The sequence below is a fragment of the Typopeltis vanoorti genome, chromosome 18 (assembly GCF_054136105.1).
Source record: "Typopeltis vanoorti isolate ZY-2024b chromosome 18, IOZ_Tvanoo_1.0, whole genome shotgun sequence".
NCBI classification, from domain to species: domain Eukaryota; kingdom Metazoa; phylum Arthropoda; class Arachnida; order Uropygi; family Thelyphonidae; genus Typopeltis; species Typopeltis vanoorti.
Window position 1 is genome coordinate 43609008 of NC_143566.1, and position 12650 is coordinate 43621657.

Here is a 12650-nt window from a genome sequence, read left to right on the forward strand (position 1 = left end):
CCGATCTTTAACTCTGGTGATGTTGAGTTGGGGTTTGTTTTCAGATTTGTTCCAGTAGCTGACTTTTCGCTGTTCGCCCTGGTTCCCTGGCGAAAACAACAGGGGCCCCTTGTTTAACCGGGCGATGCCCCAGCCGGCACGAAATTTTGTCATGTACAAACACTACTCATGTACAAACACTCCTTTAAGCAGTTTTTCTTTGGGTAGCGTCTTCCTTTTAAAAATCAATAGTGGCGACAATTTTGTCCCATCAACACAACAGAATAAAACAACCAACCATGTAGTGAGTTTTTTGTGCCCCGAAATTTTAACAGTAACACTTTTTGTGCGCTTGGAATCTACATAACTCTACGTAACTCGGAACAGAGAAAATTTCCAGAAATGAAAGTAATAAAAAACTGAGTATCGGCGTATAAGATGCAACCTGTTTTTCAGACCTGTTTTCAAAGAAAAAAGTGCGTCTTATATGCCAGCAAATATAGTATATAGTAAACCTCTGCAATTTTTTTGGTTCAGCCAATACCAAGAAGTTAAAATGGAATTTCTTCAACTATCAATGAAGCATGGAGGATTTGGACTTCCAGTCTTAAAATTCTGCTATTTAAGCAATACAGCTTCAAAAATCTATAAAATATTGCAAACTAATCACACATGTGCACGCCTTCTCCGGTACGATCTGGGTTTTCATCTTCCCCTGTTTGGAGTTAATGATTATGAAGGTCCAAAAGCTGAGATTTTTCCTGAATACTACAACACTATGCTTAACTCCAAGAGTGCTAAAACACCCCGGAATTGACATTCTTTCGATTAGAAATAAGTAAAATTTGGTATAAAGAAATCTTTAACTCTTTCACTGCGAAGTTCCACAGATCAGTACTGACAACAATATTTTGTTTCTTAACTTGATGAAGTTCCAAAGGTACCCTAAGAGGAAGGATGTTGCTTATAGAATTACATATGGCCACCTTCCAGTCAATTCCATCAAATGGAGATACTTTAACATTGGAGAGGCAATCTGTGACATCTGTTACCAATTGGAAACAGCAGAACATGCATTCTATAGCTGTTCTTTTGCTCTGCGTATTTGGAACAGATTATGTAATGTGTTGGCATTCCACTATTTACAACAGAACAGGTTATTTTTTTTACAATACCCACCACCTGTCAGCAATGGGAAGAGAATTTTGATTTTTATAATTAATGAATTAAAATACCATTTATGGAAGTTTAGAAAAAAACATGGATTTGAAAACTAGCAATACGACATCCAAATGCTTTATAATATTGTATTGTGGAAATTTTAATGTTCAGTCAGACGTTTTTTGTATTTAGAAAGAAGCATCGTAGGAGATACCAAATTTATCGCTAGATGGTGTAGACCACCCACATTATACAATATTCACCAGGGGGAGATAAAATTCTGTCTATTCTTGCTATGAGAGGTTTTTTAAATAGTTCCATCCTCTAAATTCAATGTAGTCTTATAGTCAATCAGGGATGACTGGGGAGCAATCTCAGGCAGAGAAGGCCAACTCAAGGTGGTTATAACCCAGATGGGGATAACTACCTGGGTATCAGTCATCTTGGCCCTTTAGTTTCAATTGGTCTTTAGGTTGTTCATCTATATGAGATTGGTGAAAAAGGAAAACCGATAGCCTTTGACTATATGATGATATAAAAAGGCTGAAGCCTTTTCCCTCTCATGCTATCTATTTGTTTTTTTTTTTTCCTCCTAATACTATTAGGCTCTCTTGCACCCCTATACTAACTACTCTAGGCCGATGATGAGCAACCCTTTACCTTTTCACCTCAATAAAGGTCGAAACCAGTCTGGGTAGCGAATCTTCCCATAATGCATAGCATTATACATGTCCACAAGGAGATGTGCCTTGCATTATGGGATACTAAGGCAAGTGATATGAAGTCATACCACCTTTACCACGAGTTGTCCCAGTCCTGAAAATACTTCAGGTGCAAACTTTGTTTGCTTACACTTGGAAAAAGGATTAAACCAAGTATAAAATTTCTTGGTATCTTTAATTTATAGCATAACCAAGTGAAAAAACTTCCAACATAAAATTCTTTACTAAATAAACACACGTAAAACCACAGTAATAGGTCTTTTTAATATGTAAATATTTCGATTTAAGTGACTTAGGACATCGTCAGAACAGTTGAAAATAATACTAGCAATAACATACAGATAGGGCTCACGAATACAATGGAATCCAAATGCATGCAGCAGCACTTTCTAGCATTAAAAAAAAAAAAAAACTCCCACCTCTGTTACGAGGTACCATGTGCCTGTAAACTGTCGTACTATGGGCAGACAGGCAGATCTGTTCTTAAATGCATCTCTGAACATCAAGATCACATCTGTCTCATTAAGTTGCAGAAATCCGGCCTCTCCCAACACGGAGTTGAAAAAACCCAAACCATAGGATCCACTGGGAAAAGACCAAACTTCTGCACAGATCTTCATACAAACTTGCTGAAGCCCTACTTCACAGACCCAATCTAAACTGCAATGATGTTCTTGCCATTCCTAAAGTATGGGAAATTGTCATACAAAATTGTGTAAAATAATTTAATTTTAATTTAATCTAAATAATCTAATTTTTTTTTTTTTTTTTTTTTTTTTTTTTTAAACGCTAGAAAGCGCTGCTGCACGCATTTGGATTCCATTGTATTCATGCGCCATACCTGTATGTTATTCTTAGTATTGTTCTCAACCATACTGACAATGTCCTAAGACACTTAGGTCGAAATATTTATGTATTAAAAAACCTATTTCTGTGGTTTTATGTGTGTTTATATAGTCGTGAATTCTCCACAGATTTCTTTATATAATCATAAAATTCTTTCTTTCTTCTTCATTAAAAAAAAAAAAAAAAAAATTTAATTCTACAGAGATGTTTTGCATAGAACATTGTTTGAATGTGCCAGGAACATGCATTTTTTTAAAATTTATTTATTCAAAGAAGCAATTTTTTTGCTGACATCACCCATCTAAACTTTATCACGCTATAAACATTTAATTAGATTTTGTTTTCTCAAATTTATTCATGCCAATATTTTACACAAAATATTCAATGGAAACTTACTTCTTTTGCTTTCTGTTTCAGTTTCAATTGTTCAGGATCTTCCATTTTTGAACGACTCTGGAAAAAAAAAAAAAAAAAAAAATGAAAAAAGATTATCATGATAAAAATACATTATTGCCAGTACAGTAATATGAAAGCATGGCATATCTCCACTACTGGTAATTTTATCCCAGTGGTGTAAAGGGAGGGGATTCAAAAATAAAAAAATAAGCTTTCTACCCACCACCAAATAAAGGGAAACTGCTTGCTGAAAATGTTGCCAGAATTATAATTTATCGGTAACTGTGAGAATTCTGTCACTATCACATGTGCTTCATTAGTGATAGATAACAATACAGTGGTAGATAATTCAAATTTGCATATGATTTTTCATAAAAAAAAAAAAAGATTCCTTTCCCGTGTTCAGAAAAATCAATGCCTGTCTTTCTTCTTTGTCATTATCTCATTTCACTTGGGATTGGCTCTCCTAGTCTGTAATCACCAGCATACTCTGTGCTTGGTTGTCGATATCTCCAAATGGGAAATTTGAAGGTCTTTTTTTAAAGGGTTAAATGAGGTCTACTAAGTCTTCTTGGTTCAGTATACATTTCCATTACCTTCTGCATCATGTGATCTACAGGGTGTTTTATGATGTGTCCAAACCACCAAAGAAAAATTCTTGCCTAAATCCCCCTTGGTAATAGAATCTAGAGGAACAGTAAGCCATTAAGATGGTCCTAACTTTTAGAAGCCCAAAATTATATTTTTACTGCATGCATTCCTTGTAGCAACTGGCAGAAATTATTTACTTATTATTTGTGTGTGAGCAGAGGATCCAAAGTTGGACAGCATGGATCCCCCTCTCACTTTTCACAAATCCAGGCTATAGCTAATGATAATCAAAACTCATAATTACCATAGGGACTAAGAAATAGAGAATTACATCTGAACTTACAGAAATACATAAAATATTTTTAAAGCATTTAAAATCAACCAGCTACTTTGAAATAACCAATGCAAGAGTTTGTAAACCACAATAGTATTCTTTTGTTGAAGTGTTTATAATTAAGATAGATGTAACAGAGATTACAGATAAGTGTACAGCTGACCCTTGAACAACACAGGTTTGAGCTGTGTGGGTCCACTTATGCGTGGATGTTTTCAATTTGATATTTGAAATTTGAAAAAATATTTGAAAAAAAAAAAAACTCTCAGACTAACCGCATAGCCAAGAAATATTGAAAAAATTAAGTATGTCATGAATGTATAAAATATACACAAATCTATTATAAAACATAAAATTTATCAAAATTTACGTCCATAAGCACTTGCAATCCCCAGGGGCTCCCATCTTGGGAGTACCTGGTTAGCGGCCATGAGGTCCCGAGCTGAGCCTGACAATGCTTCCACATACTTGTGTCAGGTTCCTTCTATATTCTTTCCAATATGGCCTCACTTGGCTGACTCTTGCTTACTTCGACCCCGAGGGTATTAGAGTACTCAAAGCCTGAGGGTGTCTTTCCTTGTCTCAACTTATACTCTAGCTGGTAGAGGGCAGCAGCTCTACTAGTACTTGCTGGAGCACTGCGGTGGAGAAGGCAACGGGAAACCACTCCACTAATATCCCTAGAAAATTTTAGTAGCAATGAATAGAACTTATAAGGGGGCAGCTACCAGCCTGGCAAACCAAGGTGGTGTCTCTTGGCACAGAGGAAAAGAAGGTGCACATTGGAATGGATACAATATCAGGAAATAAGGATGCTTCAAGGGCTGATGTTCCTCCCAATGAAACCTCTAAAAGTGACTTAAAACAAGCTATAAACAAACTGAAAATGAAAGATCGCCAGAGAATCAAAATTGCAACATGGAACGTGAGAACAATGAACAGATGTGGAAAATTGGAAAATCTCAAACAAGAAATGGACAAAGGAAAAATTGATATCATAGGGCTCTGTGAAGTCAGATGAAGGAATAGGTGATTTTTATAGTGACGAAATAAGAGTAATTTACTCAGGTGGAGATAAAAAGGAAAAAAGAAGTTGCACATGTTTTTAATAAAAGAACAGCAAAGAGCATCATTAGCATAAACTGTCTGAATGACAGGATTATGGTGGTAAAATTGAAGGCAGAACTAGTGGCCATAACAATAATGCAGGTAGTGACCATTCAGATGAGGAAATGTACGAACAATTACAAGAACTAATTAAGGAAGAAAAAAGAAAAGACTATATGATTATAATGGGAGATTGGAATAGAGTTGTAGGAGAAGAAGAGGATGGGAGTGTAGTAGGAAGATATGGACTAGGTAATAGAAATGAGAGAGGGAAAAGGTTAGTGGAATTCTGTAAAGAAAATAAGCTAATAATTACGAATACTTGGTTTAAAAAAAATCTAAGAGAAGACTATACACATGGAAAAAACGGGGAGATATGGAAAGGTATCAAATAGATTACATTATAGTAAAGCAAAGATACAAGAATAGTGTAAAAAATGCATGCACATATCCTGGAGCTGATATTTACTCTGATCACAACTGACTATTCATAGAAATAAATGTGAAACTAAAGAAAATAAAAGAAGCTATGAAAAGGAAAAAATGGAACTTAGAGAAATTAAAAATACCAAGGAATTTGGAAATAGATTGGAGAAAGAATTAAGAGGAAACAAGTTTTGTCAAAACTGAAGATCCAGAAAAGAAATGGGAACAAGTTAAAGATAAAATAAAAAAGATTGCAGAAGAAGAAATTGAATATGCAAGAGCTAAAAGAATAAAAAAAAATCTTGGATACCTAATGAGATGATTTCTCTAATGGAAGAAAGAAGAAACTGGAAAAATAAAAGACACCCCCAGAAGGGAAAATACAATATAGAACCCTGAATGACAAATTGAGAAGGGAAGCAGAAAGATGTAGAGAAGATTGGCTAAAAAAATAATGTGAAGAAATAGAAAATTATGAGAGAGTGGGAAGGTATGGTCTTTTATATGAAAAAGCAAGAAGCATGAATCACAAGAGAAATAGAATTCGACCTAGGGGCACAGAAAATAAGAATGGAGAAATCATAACGGAAGAAGATAAAATCCTAATGAGATGGAAGGAATACATTGAAGATCTATATGACAAGGAAAATAGACCAAATGAGTTGCCATTAGAAGATATAAAGAAGGTAAATGAAGATGATCTGGGCCCAGAGATTTTGAAGACAGAAGTAGAAATGGTCATTAAGGAACTAAAATGTGGAAAGGCAGAAAGAATAGATGAAATACCTGCAGAATTCCTGAAACAACTTCAGAAGAAAGGAACTGAAGACATAACCAAAATAATAAATTTAATTTATAACAAAGGAGAACTACCAAAAGATTTTATGACCTTAATATTTATACCTATACCAAAGAAAAGTAATGCAGTGAACTGCAAGGATTTTAGAACAATAAGCCTCATTTTCCATACATCAAATATACTTATGAGAATCTTAACACGAAGAATTGCATCTAAAGTGGAAGAATTTCTTTGAGAAGATCAGTTTGGTTTCAGGAGGGGTAGGGGAACAAGAGATGCAATTGGACTGTTAAGAATAGTAAGTGAAAGAAGTCTGGAAGTGAATAAAGAAGTTAGTATCTGTTATATACATTGACATTGTCAGCATCCAGGAATGCGTTAGCAGAGCTAATCTCAGGTGGTATGGTCACTTAAACAGAATGGGCGAGGAAAGATTAGCAAAACAAGTGTTCTCTGCCAGGTTGGCAGCAAAACGACCCAGAGGAAAACCAAGATATAGGTGGATTGATATGGTACAAAGTGCCTTAGACGATAGAAATATAAGATCTGATAATGTTGGAGTCTTGACAAGTAACAGACTGATTTGGAGGACAATTGTAGATAGGAAATTAATAATGATGTAAATTTTTTCATGTAGTACTATCATATCCTTTACACCCCTTGAGGGTACATGGCAGGAATTTGATGATGATGATATCTGTTATATAGATTTTGAAAAAGCTTTTGACTTTGTAAAATGGGATAAGATGGCGGAAGTAATGGAAAAGATTGGTATAGATTGTGATACAAGAATAGTAAAGACAGAAGGCTAATTATTTCACTATATATGGGACAAACTGCCATGGTGAGAGACATATATGGTACAACAGAATCAAGTATCATTGGATGAGGAGTAAGACAAAGCTGTTCTCTGTCAACAATTTTGTTTAACATGTATTCCGAAGCAATGTTAAAAGAAGCACTGGAGAATTCAAAAGAAGGAATAAAGATTGGAGGTAGACAGATATTTGCAATAAGATACACAGATTACAAAGCATTACTATCAAATACTGAAACAGGACTACAACATCTACAGACTACAGATTACTGGAATCCTGTATCAATTATGGAATGAAAATTAACATCAGAAAAACAAAGGTAATGAAAATAGCAAGGAAAGAGGCAAATATGGATATCAGAATAAATGTGGAAAAATTGAATCAAGTAAAGACTTAAATATCTAGGAAGTGTTATTAGCAGTGATGGAAGATGTAAAAGTGACATAAAAACAAGAATAGCGATGGGAAGAGATGCCTTTAATAGAAAATGGAATTTATTCAGAAGTAAAATGGATAGAAACCTAAAGAAAAGACTAATAAAATTTTATGTATGGAGTGTTGCTCTCTATGCAGCTGAAACTTGGAGAGAAGAAAGAAGAAATTAAGATTTTGGAAAGCTTTGAGATGTGGATTTGGAGAAGGATGGAAAAAATCAAATGGACAGATAAAATAACTAATGAAGAGGTCTTAAAAAGAGTAGAAGTCTGTTAAGGAGGATAAAAAGAAGCAAGGGGAACTGGATCGGACATATTCTGAGAAGGAATGGAATCATCAGAGATGCCATCGAAGGAAAAATAGACGGAAAAAGACCCATTTGGTCTTTTTCCTCTGGAAAAAACCAAAAATGTCATTTGGTCTTTTCCAGAGGAAGAGTAAGGAAAACAATGCTAGATGACATGCTGAATGGAAACAGGTACACAACCTCGAAAGAGAAGGCTCAGAACAGAAGAGAGTGAAAGGAAAGTTTCTACTACTAAAAGAAGAACCTGCTGAATTGCAGAATACTCAAGAAGAGAAGAAGCACTTGCAGACAGCACATAGCCCCATTTGTTAAAATTACAGTTGTTACATTTAATTAATTAGTATAAAATAAAAATTTTATAATGATGAATTCATTCATGTATAGGCTAGGCTACCATTAAGCAATCATATTGCTGCTTCTTTGTTATCAATGCATGAATTGTTGTAAATAAATAAATATGAATTTCTTTTTCACATTATCTTTTCATTTTTGATGTCTTATGTTAGTAATATGTAAAACACATGCAGTGTTTTGTATCACATAAGACAATATTAATATAGGTCCTGAGAGACAGACGATTCATCTTGTAAACCAGCACTTCCCAAACTGTGGGCCGCGGCCCCCTTGGGGACCGTAGGTTTTGTTGAGGGGAGCTGTGAACTAATGAAAACAAATTTAAAATCTTTTAAGACTAAGTAGATTTTTTTATCTTAAAAGTAACGTATTTAATTTTTATGATTTATTATTTCTTTTTTGTTATTTTTTATATTTTAATGGAAAAAATCACACATTGGTGCGGGTTCACAAATTTTGCTTCCTGCGCTTAATGAATATTAGTAAATATCTCCTTATTCATATAAGTTTCATTTCAAAGAAGATATCTAAGAATTGCAATTACAAATATTTCACCTGATATTGGTGTAGCAGTATTGAAACACATCCATCACATTAAATTGTTATTAAACTTCTTTTATGTTTTTAATTCTTTCTATATTACTAATCGTTTTACATTTCATGTGCTTGTACTGCAAATGCACAATAACAATCTATCTATATAAAAATATGAGATAATGTGCCATGTCAAATGTGTATGTGTATGTAAGATGCTAAAAATGTAATATTTGCATTTGATTTTTGTAATATTCGCTGTGTATGTTTTGTATTGAATATAAATACAATAAATATTATAATAATATATGTCTATATTACGATTTTTTTCGAGGGGGGCGTGAAATATTTTAATTTTTCCAAAGGGGATCCTGACATCCAGAAGCTTGGGAAGCACTGTTGTAAACAGATGACGTAAACTTATGATATCGATAAATACAGTACAGTACTGTTAATGTATAATAACATTTTCTTTTCTCTAGCTTACTTTATTGTAAGAATACAGTATGTAACACATACAACTTACAAAATATGTGTTAAATGACTGTTGATATTATTGTAAGGCTTCCAGTCAACAGTAGACTATTAGTAGTTAAGTTTTTGAGGAGTCAAAAGTTATATGTAAATTTTCAAACAACACTTGGGTCAGCATCCCTAATCCCTGTTGTTCAAGGATCAACTGTATTACGTTCCTTGAACACATATGATTATCAGCCAGTTTGTTTAACTGGAGGGATGGGACTCTGCTTTCTGAGATAAGCCTTTTCAACTAGACTTGAAAAGGCTTAGAAAATATTGTTTGGTTCTACCAAGGATTCAAAATCTCAAAATTTATCAGCAGTTTTACTCCCCAAATGCAACAGCATGGAAGTGACTAATTGTTGCTTGCTTAATAATATTAAATCTAAATTGCAATGAAAGTTAAACATTTAAAAATATATTTAAAATAATTCAAAATTTGGAGGAAGAAAAAGTGATGTACCCTTAAGGAGGGAGTACATCAATCTGCTGTCAAGTAGTATCACAACTGGATGCAAATATAAGCAAGCAACCTATACAAGGGATGGTGAATCACATATTGTGCTATCAGATTGGCATGGTGATTACTTAGGATTCACTCAGCATTTTTTTTCTCTTCGTGACTAGAAAAGAGTTAATCAGTTTCAGACTGAGGCATCAGGATTTGCTTTTCCACTAGATGCTTAAGTTTTCCTATAAAGATGTCTGAATTGGAACCAAAGTGACAGAGACTAGGAGGTTGGTATTTTTGAGTCTGTTAAACATCCATGTAAAATTGCAAGTCATTCTATCAAGTAGTTTGTTTTATACAGCTGTCTGAAGCAAAAGTGTTGTCTGTATCCCTTGAAATGGATAAAATTGAGTATCGTGCAGTTATAAAATTCTTTATAAAAGAAGGTTTAACACCAAAAGAAATTCATAAAGGAGAAGAGTGCCCATAAACATGGGCACTCTTCTCCTTCGTTTTCAACAATTAAGAAATGGGATGCCGAGTTTAAACGTGGCCGTACTAGCCTTGAATATGATCCACGTGAAGGACGTCCAAAAATTGTAACACCACCAGAAATCATTGATCAAGTGCACAATATGGTATTGGATGACAGGTGAGTCAAAGTGCATGAAATTGCTGAGACTATAGGCATTTCAAAAGAACGTGTGAATATATTTTGTATGAAGAATTGCATATGAAAAAGCTTTGCGTAAGATGGATGCCACGTTTGCTCACGGAGATCAAAAATGCACTCGCATGAAAATTCTGAACAGTGCTTGGAGCGTTTTAACAAGAATAAAACTGATTTTGTGCATCAATTTATTACTATGGATAAGATTCGGATTCACCATTACACACCAGAATCCAAACAGCAGTGAAAACAGTAGACAGAAACAGGTTGTTTAGCGCCAAAGAAGACAAAGTCAGTTCGATCAACAGGAAAGGTCATGGCATCGGTGTTTTAGGATGCTAAAGGCATTTTGTTTATTAATTACCTTGAAAAGGGTAAAACAATAACCGGGGAATGTTATTCGGATCTTTTAACCAGACTAGACAAAAATTTCGTGAGAAAAGATCTGGTTTTCAGAAGAAAAAAAAAATAATCTTTCATCCGGACAATGCGCCTACACACAAAGGTGTTTTGGCAATGGGAAAATTAAGGGATCTGCACTATGAATTGTTGGAACATCCACCCTATTCCCCAGATTTGGCTCCCTATGACTTTATCTCTTCCAAAACTAAAACTCTTCCTCGTTGGTCAGCATTTTTCTTTGAATCAAGAGGTGACTGCAGCTATAGAGGGGTAATTTGCAGATCTTACTGAGAACCATTACAGGGATGGGATAATGGCGCTGAGCATTGGTGGAATAAATGTACTAGTCTTAAGGGAGATTATGTTGAAAAATAAAAATTTTTCAATTATAAATTAGTTTTTTTCATTGTTAGGCCGAGAACTTCTCAGACCACCCTTGTATATGCAGGCCCCATAATCTTAGTTGCTTCAGCTGTAATTCAAAACAACCCAACCTGGAGGTGTACAGGATATAACTTTCCTATTAACCACTCACTTTCAGATTAACAAATTATTTTTCAAGACAACAATGTCTGTACATTTGGATCTTATAAGACAATGTTAACAATATCAATCCATTGAAATCATGGTCTTCTTCTGGAAATTTTTTTATGCCAACCTGGCAACAAAAATTATTTTGTAACTTTTTTTGACTACTTTAAGTGACCAAACTATCTCAGATAATCTTTAGTACTTAAATCTATTTTTATTTTATTTTATTATGTTTTTAATGCTAATGTTGTTAAGTTTTTATTCAATGTCTTCATTTTTAACATGAATCTGCTACATCAGTAGCAGAATCATGTTGGCGAATAGTATACCACTATTTATCCTTAAACATTTTTGCTTTATTCTATATCATCATGTTAATTCTATTTTTCTGTTATTTTTCCTCAAACTATTTTGTGATTGCTTCTCACTTATCTGTGGTCTCAGATCTGATCACCTGAGAACCATAAAAGAGTTAAACGATGCCATGTACATTGCTAGCTAGTGTTTTGGCTAATTACACATTTATTCAACATAAACAGGAAATTAGATTTCTGTTTCATCCATGTTATTTCTCTGATCATGATTTATTTATTTTTTCAGAATTTCTTCTGAGTATAATCTTTTATTGGCTAATAGAATGCATTTATTTATCCTTAAACATTTTTATTTATCCATTTTGTCCTGCTAATCCTATTTTTCTGTTATTTTCCTTTTCTGTGATCACTTATGGTGCCTCTTTGATTGAAAGATTTCTATCTGTGTTTATGTTACACACAAATGATGTGTTCTATGTCTACATTTCATTTTCTGGATTTTATCCCATACCATTTGCACTTGTTGCATAATTGATGTAAACTTGATCAAAGTTTTACTCTGACATGAGCACATTTAAAGCTATGAGAATCCATGTGGTAGTGTCTCCAAAATATACCCCACTCTCTGTCTTGTCGTGAACTTTTTTTTTGGATGCCTGGAATTCAGAGTTGAAACATGGATTTGGAAAGAGTGGAAATAAAAATAATGTATTTTGGAATACAATCTATTACTTAAATCACTGCTTTGCTGACAGGTGTTTGGCTGATTCTTTTAAGATTAAATTTTGCTAGTTGTGAAAAGGTATTCCTATTAAACCTGATCAATTTTACACAAGTGCATCTCTGAAAGAGAACATTGTTTCTGTGGTTATATAATGGAAAGCACAGGAGTAACTGTTCTCTTCAATACATCCTACATAAACAGATGAATAGCGGGGGGGGGGGGGGGCAGTA

General features: G+C 34.1%; 1 protein-coding gene across 2 annotated transcripts in view; it reads right to left on the reverse strand.

The window, feature by feature from the left end:
• LOC150096621 (transcription initiation factor TFIID subunit 4B-like) overlaps positions 1-12650 on the reverse strand; it is a 383016-nt gene that overhangs the window by 66987 nt on the left and 303379 nt on the right. For both annotated transcript variants that reach the window (XM_090407990.1, XM_090407989.1), the window contains one exon: positions 3105-3161. In XM_090407990.1, coding sequence (XP_090264116.1) covers positions 3105-3161 — 57 coding nt within the window. The remainder of the gene's footprint in view (positions 1-3104; positions 3162-12650) is intronic.